Raw genomic sequence first — 14,416 nt, 5'->3', positions numbered from 1 at the left:
AGTTTCTTAACACTTTAGACATTTCACAGGAATTAAAGCAACGTAGAGGTGAAATTTACAAATGACATTTTTTTTTGCAGAAATTCATTTTTAAGCCATTTTTTTGTAAAACAGAAAGTTTTACCAGAGAAACGCAACGCAATACTTATTTCCCAGATTCTGGAGTTTTTAGAACTATCCCACATGTGGTCCTAGTGTGCTTATGGACTGAAGTACAGGCCTCAAAATCAAAGAAGCACCTAGTGGATTTTGGGGCCTCCTTTTTATTAGAAAATATTTTAGGCACCATGTCAGGTTTGAAGGGCTCTTGCAGTGCCAAAAGTGACCCAATTTGGGAAACTAGATCCCTCAAGGGAATTATCTAGGGGTATAGTGACCATTTTGACCCCACAGTTTTATTGCAGAAATTATTGGAAGTAGGCAGTGAAAATTAAAATCTACATGCTTTCACAGAAAAAGAGAAAACGCCCAAAAAGTGACTCCATTCACAAAACTACACCCCTTCTAGAATTCATCTACGGGTGAAGTGAGCTGCCTTTTGACGCCATAGATGTTTCATCGATTTTATTAGAATTGGGCAGTGAAAATTAAAAAAAAAACCTTTTTCTTCAATAAGACGTAGCGCAAACATTTTCATTTTCTCAACAAATAAAGGAAAGAAAGAACCACAACGTTTGTAAGGCAATTTCTCCCAAGGACGGCAATACCCCATAGGTGGTCATAAACTGCTGTTTGGGCACACAGTATGGCTCAGAAGGGAAGGAGCGCCATTTGGCTTTTGGAGTACACATTTTGCTGGATTGGTTTTTGGGCACCATGTCGCATTTGCAAAGCCCCTGTGGGACCAAAACTGTAGAAACTCCAAAGAAGTGACCCCATTTTGGAAACTACACCCCTCAAGGTATTCACCTAGGGGTGTAGTGAGCATGTTAACCCCGCAGGTGTTTTGCAGAAATTAGTGCACTCTCGATGTTGCAGAGTGAAATTGGGATTTTTCCCATAGATATGCTAATATGTGGTGCCCAGCTTGTGCCACCATAAGACAGCTCTCTAATTATTATGCTGTGTTTCCCGGTTTTAGAAACCCTACATGTGGCCCTAATCTTTTGCCTGGACTATCGACAGGGCTCAGGAGTGAAAGAGTACCATGCAAAGTTGAGCCCTAATTTGGCAATTTACACAGTATTGGTTCACAATTGCAGAGGCTCTGATGTGAAATAATAAAAAAAAACCCTGAGAAGTGACCCCATTTTGGAAACTACACCCCTCAAGGCATTTATTAAGGGGTGTAGTGAGCATTTTCACCCCACAGATCTTTTCCATAAATGATTATGCTGCGGATGGTGCAAAGTAAAAATTTTAATTTTTCCCTAGATGTGACATTTCAGTGGAAATATGTTGTGCCCAGCTTGTGCCACTGGAGACGCACAAACCAAAAATTGTTAAAAGGGTTCTGCCGGGTTTGGCGATGCCATATATGTGGAAGTAAACTTCTGTTTGGGCACACTGTAGGGCTCATAAGGGAGGGACCACCATTTGGCTTTTGGAGCGTGGATTTTGCTTGGTAGTAGTTTTGTTTGAGTATTACTGGTATTTCAGTTTATAATGTGGGGGTACATGTAAGCTGGACAGAGTACACCAGGGGCATAGTCAGGTGGTATAATAATGGGGTAAACAATAAAATAATCCATAGATGTGTGTTACGCTGTGACACAATCCTTTCTGCACAGGCCAGTGTCGCACTGATAAATGGTGTCCTTACTTATTCACCTTTGGTCAACACTCTGCACCTTTGCAGTTTGGGGAATTTTACTGGGAAAGTGTTGTCCTGGTATAATACGGGCACCCTCTCTTCCAACAGATATGTTTGGTCCTTCCCCTTCCTGGTTCCCTAATTTTAGGGCCTTGATAAAAACCGCCTCTTGAAACCGAAGCACAACTGCATATTTTATATTTCATGACTTATTGGAGCCTTAACTTATTTTATTTTTTCAAAGACGTAGTGGTATGAGGGCTGTTTTTTGCGGGATGAGCTGTAGTTATTATTGATACCATTTTGGGGTACATGTGACTTTTTGATCCATTTTTATCCTTTTTTTTGGGGGGGGGGGAAGGTAACCAAAAAACAGCAATTCTGGCATAGTTTTTGTTTTATATAGCGTTCACCACGCCTCATAAATGACATGTTAACTTTATTCTGCGGATCAGTACGATTCCGGCGATACCATATTTTTAGTGCTTATGTTTTACAACTTTTTGCACAATAAAATTACTTTTGCAAAAATACCTTTTTTTTTTCCTGTCGCCAAGTTGTAAGAGCCATAACTTTTAAATTTTTTTGTCGATGGAGCTGTATGAGGGCTTGTTTTTTTGCGAGGTGAGCTATAGTTTTTATAGGTACCATTTTTGGATACATGCGACTCTTTGATCACTTTTTATTCCAATTTTTGGTAGGCAAAGTGACCAAAAAACAGCAATTCATTGCTTTTTAGTATTTTTGTTTTTACGGTGTTTACTGGGCGGGATGAATAACATAATATCTTTATAGTTCAGGTCGTTAAGGACGCGGTGATACCAAATATGTATGGTTTTATTTTTTTTCAATAATAAATGACTTGATAAGTGAAAAAGGGCGATTGTGTTTTATTTTATTACTTGAAAGTTTTACTTTATTTTTTACAACTTTTAGTTTTACACTTTTCTTTAGTCCCACTACGGGACTTGAAGGTCCAACTGTTGGATTGATGTTCTAATACATGGCACTACCTATGTAGTGCAATGTATTAGAACTGTCAGTTGTTCACTGACAGCAAGCCGATCAGGCTCCGCCATTGTTAGGCCTCCTGTTGCCATAGTAGCAGTCGGCAGCCTTGCCATCGCATGGCAGGGCTGCCGATTTGCTACAAACCACTAAGGTGCAGCGATCGCTTTCGATCGCTGCCTCTAAGGGGTTAATGGCAGGAATCGGAGCTGGCTCCAGTTCCTGCCATTACAGCGGGGTGTCCGCTGTAACATACAGCAGATACCCACTGCTGATGACGCCTGTTCAGCTTCTGAGCCGAAAGCTGAGCCGGCGCCATCTTGCCAATGGTATCGGAAGCCTTTTAGGCCGTGCCTCAGAGCGGGGCATAGAAGGCTTCCGTTGCTGGCAGACCAGGAGGCCAGTCTTAGGCCTCTGGTTGCCATTGCAGCCACCAGCAACCCAGCGATCACGTTGCTGGGGTGCCAGTGGCTAAAAACCCCTCACATGTTGCGATCTCTATTGAACGCAGCATCTGAGGGGTTAATCGGACGGATCGGAGGCTAGCTCCGGTCCTGGCCATTACATCAGGGTGCCAGCTGTAGCATACAGCTGGCACCCGGCGGTGATGGTGCGAGCTCAGCTCCTGAGCCCGCACTATCACCGCAACGTAATGGTACTGCGCTTTGTGGGAAGCCCTGTCTCGACAGCGCCGTATATATACGGCAGATGTCGGGAATGGGTTAATAAGTTTGATATCTTTAGTTCACAATCCCGAAAAAGGTAAAATACAGTGACTCTTTTTTGCTCAGCACCCATTCTGATACATATGCTCTCCCCTCCAGAGTCCTACCGAAGAGAGAATAGATGATGAGAAGAAAAAAGTCTTTGTTGGACTTAGCAGAAAGGGGGTGTGGCTTAAAATGTGACTAAGTGCACCAAACCAAGAGGTGGCGTAAGGAAGAGAAAGGTGTTTAACATAACTAACAAGATCGCCAAATTGATGATACAGCGTGCACCATTCTGAGAAATGTGGCGCACATTCTGACTGCCTGGTCTAGTTTGAAGCAGGTCAAAATTTAAGACAGTAATATCAAACCTGCCTCACTGTGTTTCACCTTTTTCGGGGACGATGAAGTACAGACATGAAACTTATTGGATGACACTATTTGGATTTTGGAAAAGGAAATGTAAAATCAGATTTGATGATACTTAAAATCTAATTTTCACATATGTGAACATAACCTAGACATTTGGATTACTACATATATTTATATATATTTACACACACACACACGCGCGCGCACACACACACACGCACACACACACTTACTTTACCAGCAGTGATCTTCGGTCGTTCTTGTTGAAGAAAGACAATAACTCCAGTACCCAATGTTAATAGTTACACAATTCTGATAATGACAGGAAAGTTCTATGACATTAACTGGCCACATTTCTCGCTCAGTACATTAGTAATGACACTGACCTGGGGCTCTCTGAACATGGTTTTACATGGCCTTGACTGCTCCCTTCCCACACACTGTTTGCCAGCTCATTTCCAATGGCAGACATGACTTTTATTAACTCAGGCGGCCAGTCGTCAAGGTCCAAAGATCGGACGCGGGAAAGATGAGTCCCCAGGTTGCGATGAATCCCAGAACATTCTATGCACATCAGAGCTCCGAGGTTCAGGCTGGCCCAGTCTGGGTCTAAGGAGATCAGGTAGGAAGGTAAGAGGGAATACACATTACATATTCAATGTCTAGCCAAAATTTCTCTTACCTGCAAATACACAAATGTAACAATCAATAAACTCTTAAGCGAAAATCACTTGCCAAATCCCAAGTCTGCTTATCATATTAAATCCATAAAAAAATAATATCACTTTGATAGACAGAGCCAGTGAGAGCCAAGTTAAACCTATATGTATTTATTAGCTTAAAGGCAATGTGTAAAAAATTTTTTTTTTTTAAATATAATATTGGTTTTAGTTTGATATTTAAATACATTTTATTTATTTGTGTTGTTGTGTTTTACTTTTTACGTTTTTCATTATTTTACTTCTCTATGGGAGCTGCCATTTTTTTTGTTCATCTCTGTATGTGTCGATTAACGACACATATAGAGATGGAATACGGCACACACATCCCCATAGAGAATGCGAACGGGAGCCGTTCCATTCACTATAGAGTACGCGGTCGCCGCTCCCACACAGTCCAAGTGGTAGGTCTTCGGCCGAGCGACATCCGGCGGCATTGTCTTGTGGACCGGAAGCCGCGGCCGGACAGTAAGATGACTAGTTCCGGTCGCAGCTTCCGGGCATGTGTTCAGAAGCATGCGGACCGGAGGGAGAGGCGGCGGCAGGAGCAGGTAAGTCATGTTTGTGTTTATTTTGTGTTATAACCACTGTATGTAAGACTACTACACTGTGTATTCACTCAAAAAATGGTGGCACAGTGTAGGAGGATTGAACATTCAATCCCTTCCTTTCTCCTGGCACTAGCCAGGATAAGGGAGGGGGGATTGTTTGAGGACGCTAAAGCGAGTGTGTCTTCTCAAATTTTGCAGCATAAAGCAATGTGGTTGCTTTACTACATGCCAATGCTGCAATTTTGGGAATTGCTCCCTCTAGTGACCAGCACAGGGAAATGTTATATATTAGAATCTAATTTATAATATTTCCTGACTTGTGAAAAAATTAAAAAAATTAGAACAATGTCTAATCATGTATACACGAACTGTTTAACTAAAAAAAAAAATTTCTAGCGAGACATTCCCTTTAATCCTAAATTTCTCCTGGCCAATGCATTTCCCTTGTAGTACTGTGGCTCAACAGGGGACATCGACCTGCACAAGGCACCACAATCTAGGTTTTCTTGTTATCTAGAGGGCTATCATGCCTTTAGTAATCTACCAATAATATGAAATTAAACTTCATGCAACGTGAACAGGCAACCCCTGATCTCAACTCACACGGTCATGTACCCACACATGGCAGCAATGCAATTGCATTTTTTTTAAAATCCTGATCAAAGCTAAATTGGTCACTAAAGAGCAGTTGGATGCCAATATAATAAGTTTTTATTTTTTGTTGCATATGCTGCAGGTTAACTGAACATTTGTCCTTTTTAAAATTTGAATCTCATTTCATGTGCTATTAGAACACATACAAAAATACCCATATGATGAAGTTTAGACTGTAAAACAGGTAGCATTGCTTGACCATGCTCAGATTTCCCAAGAGACCAATGCCAGTCGCAATCGCTAATCTACAGAGAACTCCTCGTGAGGTCCATTCAAGCACAGGCTCATGGGTGACACCTAGCTGTGTGTAGAATGTTCATATAAACAATATATCTTTATGCCCTTGCTACTCTATACAGTAATGTGTTCTTTACACTTAGTGCCACTGTGATGAGACTGTGCCACTTTAGAAACCAGCATCTATGAGATGTCTAAGGGGAGTTGGAATAGCCAGCGCCGAGCTGTAAGTGGTATTCATCTTTATAATAATAATAATAAAAAAAAATCCAGATATGGCATATGGGACCAAACAAAGTTTTTTTCTTTTTTTCAAATACTACTGTATACCTTACCTATGTGCACAAAGCCTAACTTGACATGACTGCGCAATAATAAGGTGTGAATGAAGCGTGACTTCCACATTGTATAGGGACAGGCGGAAAGGTAGAGCGGTAAAGTTACGGTTGACTGTAGTGATAGAATGTGAGAGGTTAAGAAGCCCCACTTACTGTATATCTAGCTACAACTAATATTGTAGTAGAACAGAAAGGAAGTTTCTCTTTTTGTCTCTGGAGATATATACTTACTTTGTGCATCACAATCCACACAATGCGAGTTTCCTGGCAGGTTGCGAATTGACTGTAGCGCTAAAGCCTCATTTTGGCTGGTGAGACGGGACTGAAAGAGCAAGATAGAAAAAGGTCAGGGTACAGAGCAAGGGTATTCAGCAAAACCAACCTATACTGAGTGTAAGCAATTAGAGCGATGGCACAAAAAAAAAATACCAGGCTCTTCGATGTTGGGAGAACGATAAAAATGTACTTAAATGGGTTGTCACAAGATCAACATTTATCTCCTATTCAGAGGACCGTTAATAAATGTCTGATTGCTAGGGACCCCACAACTGGGACCCACGACCACCAGAAAAGGGGTCCAGAGCCCTTCGTCCTTCCTCACTGCACCATCAGCAGTGAGGAGGAGCTTGAACGGAGCGTCCATTGAGCATGCGCTCTTCCACTCCATTCAATGTCTATGGGGCTGACGGAACATGCCGAGCGCTCTTCTTGGCCGTTTCCGTCAGTCCCATATACTTTTAATGGAGTGGAACCGCGCATGCTCGACCGCCACTCCATTCCAAAGCTTTGCATTAACGCATTGAGGGGGAACCAGGAGCTACTGTTCTAGTGATGGGTAGGGGTCCCATCGGTGAAGCCCCAAGTGATCAAACATTTATCACCTATAATGTGGGACAACCCTTTTAACTAACAAATAATCCCATTGATGTGATGTATGAGCAATCTCTTCTCAAGCTGCTAAGATGCGAGAGCTCAAGACGTAGCTGGTTCACATTGTTATTATATGTCTCTAAAAATCTAAAGTAACCTAATTTTTCTAATTTTCATGTTCAATGGTGTGGTACACCCAACATATTCAAAGTCTATACCCCGGGTGAACCAAAAAGCTAACCAGTGTACCAAGTCTATTTTAAATTACATCTCTGGTGGTTGTTTTTTGGTACATATTTGTCACTTTTCCTAAACAACCCCCAAGTAAATGTGATGGGGCAACGGTTGCTCACCTTATTCTTGCTGCTTTCACATGACTGTAGACTGGCAAGGATTTGGCTCTCTATGGCCTGTACCCAGGCATCCCTTTCTTCATAACTTGTAGCTTCAAAATGCCAACTTTGGCCAGTGAGAGACACAATGATAAACTCAAAGTTTTCCTCTTGTTCTGAAACATATGAAAAGGGAGATTTTAGTCAGACAAGCATAACGTGGTCAGCAGAAAATCATTCAGATAATACGCACTAAGCACCTACTGTAACTACAATCCTGTGCTGGAACTCACTGAAGAGCAGTCACTCATTCAGTCATTACTTTTAGTAGTCATATGATTGGTGTCTTTTTAAAAAATCATAAGTTTTACTATATATATATATATATATATATATATATATATATATATAATTTTCTTTACAGCTATTGTTTGATAGTACAGCATAAACAAGATGACATTTGTAGAATCATAAGAGCAACATAAGTAGCAGTGTGCATGTTTGACTATTTTGAATTATATTGTATATAGCGTAAAAGACTGACTTCAACAGTTAACCCTAGTTGAGCCTAACTGAACCTCAGTTTGCGTGTGTTATAGGATTGCAGTATAGATCTCCTGCATATTTCTGATTATAAACCTAGAATAGGACTTTCCTTCCTGGCAGCCATTAGGCGTCCACCCTGAAAAGTCTTGCTCATAAAACTGCAGGACAGCATGTCCGTATCATGGGCTGAGTGGCAGTGGACTGGGAACAGTGTGGGATTGGCAATATTAGGAACACTCTCAACAAACTATTAAACCTACATATTTTAAATAGTGAATGCTCTATTAGCAAAAAGTTCTGGTTCTGTACTGTAAAAGGGAATTACAAGATTTCGAAAGGAGAGTAAACATTTTGGGGCCTAATTTAACAATATTTTATAACAATATAAAGCCTGTTGATAAACACTGCAATTACAACCTAGATTTCATTCCCATTGTAGCAATTGAAGAGGCCAAAAACAGTCTGCATGTATATGATCAGGAATATAACATACAATGCACATCATCACACACTGGCTACAGGCGGACAACAAGCATAACATAACATCTGTGAAGAAAAACGAAACCTCTTTTATTAAATAGTTTAAATTAAACCAAGGCTGTCCAGCATATTACTCGAATGGCCATTTGATATGTTTACACCTGCAGAAAACGTGGAAGAAGCTTACACTACAAACATACTGCCAAACTTTACAAGGTGCAAAAAAAAAAAAAAAAAGGACCATTAGTAGAGACCCTGGTGGCCCTGTGTCTAGCTCCTGATGGCTGGCAGAAAGTGTAATTGGCGCTCCAGTGATATTTTTTTTCTATACCGTTATCCACTCCTTCTTGAGTACTTGAATGGTGTTTCCTCCATTGCAATATTATCATAACAGCCAATATGACAGTAAGGTGACCACCATCTCTTTGGGAAGATTCCAGTGTAGGGCTTCGTTCACATCTGTGTCAGGGTTCCGTCAGACCTTTTCCACAGGGGAACCCATAGCTTTCCATTTGCATTACCATTGATTTTAGTAGTAATGCTCTTGTTGCTAATGGTTTCCGTTTGTCTCCGTTCCGTAAGGTTTCCCTTTTTTGGGGGAATCAATGCCGTAGTCCACTAACACTATTGATCCTGCCGGAAAAACGGAAACCTCATGTAATGGAGACAACCGGAAACCATTAGCAACGGAAGCATTACCATTGAAATCAATGGAAAGCTATGGTTTCCCCTGACGGAAAGGTCTGACGGAACCCATAGACGGAACCCATAAACAGAACCCCGATGCAGATTTGAACGAAGACTAATATGTTGGTCCCCCTTGCTCTTGGGAACAGTACATCCTTTTGCTTAACAAGCTGGAGTATTACTTTAAAGTCATCAGTCTCTCACAATCACTACATGGTCAAAAGTATGCTTGGAACTCATACATCACATCCATATGTGTACCAAAACCATAACAGATGTCACTTTTCTTGGAATGTGTTGCACTAGATTTTTGAACATGTCTGTATAGATTTAAAGAATTCATTCACAGGAGTATTTGTGAGGTTTGTCATTGATGTAGAGGAACTAGGCCGGGTTTTCAATCAGCAATTTAATTTATGCTAAAGGTGTTGAACGTGCCCTGACATATTGTTCGTCAAGTAAATAGGTTTCATCATAAGGAAACCGCTTTCTCAAAATAGTTGCCATGATGTTGAAAGCATGTAATTCTCTGGAAAGTTATGGTGTCCTGTAGTATTAAAAAGTACCTTGAAAGAAATTAAGGGACAGAACCCAGATTAGAAAAACAGCTCTAAGTCCATAATCCCTCTTCCACCATACATTACAGCTGATGTATGTATTTTTATTGTCCAATGGTGGAGCGTTTTAGATAAGCCGAACTGATACAAAAGAATGTTCATGGTGATCTCAGGACTGTGTGCGTCTGCATGCCCATGGAAACCCAATCCTTGCATCTACAGTTCTGGTGCCGTGTTTGATTCTAGAGAACTTATAAGCAACTTCTGAAACCGAAAACACATTACTTCTACCGGTTTTTCTTTTCAGCGCCCAATGGTCTTGAGCTGTAAGCTTATGTTGCCTACCCCCTTGCATTTGAACTGTTCCTAGACTCTCCACTTCGCAATAGAAGCACTAGTATAATAGAAATTTGTTGATTTATGGAAAGATGACATCCTATGACAGTGCAATACAGAAAGTCAACGTATGACCCATTCTATTGCTAATGTTTTTCTATGGAGATTGAATAGTTGTAGAACAAATGGTTAAAGAACAAAATTTGAAGGGTCGCTTATACATTTTTGGCCTTGTTAGTTAGTGCACTATTTTTGTTTTCTGGCCGATCTCTTGAAGCAGAAAACGGAGTGTCAGAAAACAAGATTTTTGTACTCATCGTAAAATATATTCCTCGTTGACTTCATTGCGTGATACGGGACCGTGGGTATAGGCCCCTGTGACTAAGAGGCGCCACTAGGTAGGAATGAGTCTTGGCTCCGCACAAGCTGGCCATATATTTTCTACAGACACTGGTTCATTTTATTTGTACAGAAGAAGTAGTAGAAAAACAAAAACATGTCTACGGTCTCAGGAGAAAACCTAACCAAACAATCAGAACAACAGGTACCGGGCCTGGAACAAGCAAAAACAACAGTGGTATCTGTGTCCCCCAATGAATTCAACAAAAAATAGATTTTATGGGTAGTACAAAAATCTTGTTTTCCCAGTAATATAATTGGGGGACACAGCACCATGGTATGCCCCAGAGGGTGCGAAGAAAAACGTAAAAGCACCACCATGCAACCTGCCTAACACACAGTTGCCTGCAGCACCCTGCGACTCAGACTGGCATCAGCCAAAAAATGAATTTTGTAAAACTTATTGAAGGTGTTAACAGAAAACCCAGGTCGCAGCCTTGCAAACCTGAGCCACTGAAGCTTGATGTCTATCAGCCCTTGTAGCGTGGACAGTAACCCAAAGAGCAGGCCTGAAAGGTCACAGACCGGATCAAACACGTAATGGTGACCTTCGATGCTGCCAAACCATTGCATAGACCTTCAGGAATAACAAAAAAAAAATCTGAGTGCCGAAACGACTCTGTTGCAGCCAGATAAACTCTGACTGCTCTCACCAAAATCAAGAAAATGCAAAGCCTGCTCTCCCGGACGAGATAAGGATGGGCAAAAAGAAGTGAGAACAATGTCTTCATTGATATGAAGTATGTAACACTACCTTATCCGTATGAATGAACAAAAAGGGGGACTTGCAGGACAAGACATAAGTTCTGACACCCACCTGATGTAGGTGACAGTCACCAGAAAACTACCTTCCAGAAAAGAAGACGCAATGAAACGTCTCTCAAAGAATCGAAAGGAGTCACCTAAAGAGAGCCCGAGAAACAAATTAAGATTCCAAGGCTAAATAGGATGTCTGAAAGGAGGAACCGAATAAGCAACCTCTTGCATAAAAGTCTTCACCTAAGAACGCAAATCTGAAGTTCTCTGGAAAATAATGGACACACCAGACCCCTCAGGGAAGAAAATTCAAGTTCCTGTTCAAGGCCTGATTGCAGAAATGACAGAACTCTAGTTGTGAAACATTTCAAAGGATGGAAATTACTCTGTTCACACCGGCAGAAATAAATCTTTCACATGCAATGGTACACCTTGGCTGACTTAAGGTTCCTGGCCTTTAACATTGTGTTGATAACAGGCTCAGAGACACCCCACGCCCTCAGAAACTCTGCTTCAACAGCCATGTTAAACGCAACTGAGGTAAATTGGGGTGGAATCGTGGACCTTGGGAAAGGAGGTCGAATAGAAGCGGAAGTCACATCCACGAGAAGGTTGATTAAGTCTGTGTGCCACGCCTGGCGAGGCCAGTCCGGTGTCACCATGAATCGCTGGAATGCCACCCCTCTTAAGTATTCTGGCCGAGAGTGGAAGTGGAGGGAAGAGATACAGGAGATTGAACTCTTCCCATAGAGTGACCAATTGTCCCGACTCCAGCAGGGCCGCCATGATAATTCAGATAAGCAACTGCCGTGGATTTGTTGATCTGGTTTCTGAAACAGAAGACGAGTCCAATGGGAGAGGACTGAGAAAATTGCCCTTAATTCCAGAAGGTTTATTTGTAAGGACGTCTCATGCTGCGACAAAATCGCCCTGAACTATGTGGAGACCAAAAACTGCACTTCACCTGGACAGGCTTGCACCATTGAAACAACCAGCTACTGGAGGGAGGGAACAGACCGACCCATCGTGATGGCCAGTGAGGTCTCCCCCATCACAACTCCTAACGGAATTGTGCATATGGAACTGCTTTGAAGGTCGACACTATCTTGCCCTTCACCTGCATGCAAAAAAGGCGAAGGAGGGCCACCTGGAGCCTACCTTGCACACCTTTTCCAAAAATTCCATGCACTGAGTTAGTACCAATGAGGATTTCTCTTTGTTGATGAGCCACCCGAACCACTTCAATGTGTCCAGAGTGATGCTGAGACTGAAAAGATTGTCTTCTCTGGAGGGCGCCTTCACCTAAGAGGTCGCCCAGGTAAGTGGTGACAGCAACTCACCTGGTGCGGAGAAGCACTATGAGAGTCATTGGGACCTTTGTGAAGGCCCAAAGAGATGGGCGAGCCGAAAAGGGGGTGACTAATTGGAAATTTAGAGAACCTTCTACGAAAAAAGGGAAACCTGGGTCCCTGCAATGGGGATATGTAGGTATGAATCGTGAATGTTGATGGAAGAAAGGAATCCCCCCTGTTCCAGCAATTTGACCTTAAAAGGGTTTTCCAGTCCCTAAAATTTGATGGCCTATCCTCAGGTTGGGCCATCAATAGCTAATCTCTCGGGGTCCAACTGCTGGGAACACCGCCAATCAGCGGTTTTGAAGGGGCCGCAGCGCTCGTACGAGTGCTGCTTCCCCTTCATTCCGGTCACTGCTAGTACTGTGAATCGCCGACACAGCAGTAGCGGCGATTCACAGTATTACAAACTTCTCCCATTGAAGTGAATCGGAGAAGGCCGTAATACTGTGAACTGCCACTACTGCTGTGTCGGCGATTCACAGTACTAGCAGCGGCCAGAATGAAGGGGAAGCGGATCTCAAACAGCTGCTGCTGAGGAGGATAATCGTCCTGGCACGGCTGGAGTCGATGTCTGGTCCGTCTTCAGTCGCTCCGGTGAAGGACCTGCGGGAGTAACTGACATCACAGCGTGATCTCGCGATTCTAGCGAAGATCACGCTGGGCTGTGAATCAAGCTGGGCTGGACTGCAGAGAAGTGTATGACGCTGATTGGTCAGCGTCATACACTTTTGTATACAACGCCCACATGGTGAAACAAAAAAAACGCAGAGTTGGTCATGTAGAAAAAATTACCATAAATCTGAAAATGCTCATAACTTTGTAAATAATAAGTGTTTTCTTTTTTTTTTTAAAAAAACAACACAGTAGTTATCTGCATCATAGTACCTATTAGATTAGGTAGGAGATAGGGAAGTTATAGACTGGTGACAGAGCCTCTAAGTATTCCATGCAAAACCTCTGAAAGTGAATGAAGCGGTTCAGCCTCAAGTCCTGTATTAGACAAAGAAAGAGAGGTCCTCTTAGGAACTCTGAAGATATTTGATTAAAACCCCTAAAAATGTTCCAACTAAGGAACTGGGACAATAACTTCCCATAGGAGAAGGGAAAAGCAAAAGCGCGATTCAGTGCGAGAGGCAAAGTTGACACACAAAAAAAATCATCCAGGAGGAAGCTTTAAGAACTCTTTCTTGTAACCAGTTGACACAACCTTGAGAGAAAACGAACTCTGTTAAAAAAACGCAGGGAAAGGAATGAAAATTCTGGGGCAAAATAAAATTCTTACCGCCAGTAGCCTCAGAAATATTCTCATTTAGACGTTTACCAAAAAGCTTGCTACCAACAAAGGGAAGGTCAACCAGGGCCCTCTTGGAAGCAGATCGGCCTCCCAAGATTTCAGACAAATAGAGCGCTGAATGGCAATCAAATTAACGGTCACTGAAGTGGGCTGACTCAAGGGAAACCACAAATAACAATGTAAAGGCTGGCCTACCAGACAAAAAGCAGGAGAAGATGGTTACAATAGACAAGCTAAACAGCAGAGATCAAGTCCTTAGTTCATTTAAACATGGTGCCGGCTCCAGGAGATCACAGCCCTTTTAAAACATTCGCCCCACCTCCAAACCAGTCTCCAGGAAAGCCTCCCTCTAATCATCCTATGAACCAGAGGAGGGAGGCGACAGGTCAAAACCCAACATGTGCCAAGCAGGGGGTGGAGGAAAAAATTAGAGCTTGCGTCCTAGGCCTGGAAAAAGCCAAGGAC

At 42.2% G+C, this 14,416-nt stretch overlaps 1 protein-coding gene and 1 long non-coding RNA gene across 9 annotated transcripts in view; one reads left to right on the top strand and one right to left on the bottom strand.

Moving 5' to 3' along the window:
• The window catches only part of AGAP1 (ArfGAP with GTPase domain, ankyrin repeat and PH domain 1), a 363,380-nt gene that overhangs the window by 29,483 nt on the left and 319,481 nt on the right, over positions 1–14,416 (bottom strand). For all 7 annotated transcript variants that reach the window (XM_075829607.1, XM_075829608.1, XM_075829609.1 and 4 more), the window contains 3 exons: positions 7,563–7,717; positions 6,571–6,661; positions 4,227–4,449 (listed from right to left, as the gene is read on the bottom strand). In XM_075829607.1, the coding sequence (XP_075685722.1) occupies positions 4,227–4,449; positions 6,571–6,661; positions 7,563–7,717 (469 nt within the window). The remainder of the gene's footprint in view (positions 1–4,226; positions 4,450–6,570; positions 6,662–7,562; positions 7,718–14,416) is intronic.
• LOC142655449 (uncharacterized) overlaps positions 1–14,416 on the top strand; it is a 136,041-nt gene that overhangs the window by 73,140 nt on the left and 48,485 nt on the right. The gene's annotated exons all lie outside the window — the stretch shown is intronic.

This window comes from Rhinoderma darwinii, chromosome 6 (assembly GCF_050947455.1).
Source record: "Rhinoderma darwinii isolate aRhiDar2 chromosome 6, aRhiDar2.hap1, whole genome shotgun sequence".
In the NCBI taxonomy this organism is placed as follows: Eukaryota; Metazoa; Chordata; class Amphibia; order Anura; family Rhinodermatidae; genus Rhinoderma; species Rhinoderma darwinii.
Note: the sequence above shows the minus strand (reverse complement) of the source record. Positions and strands in the feature narration are given on the sequence as shown.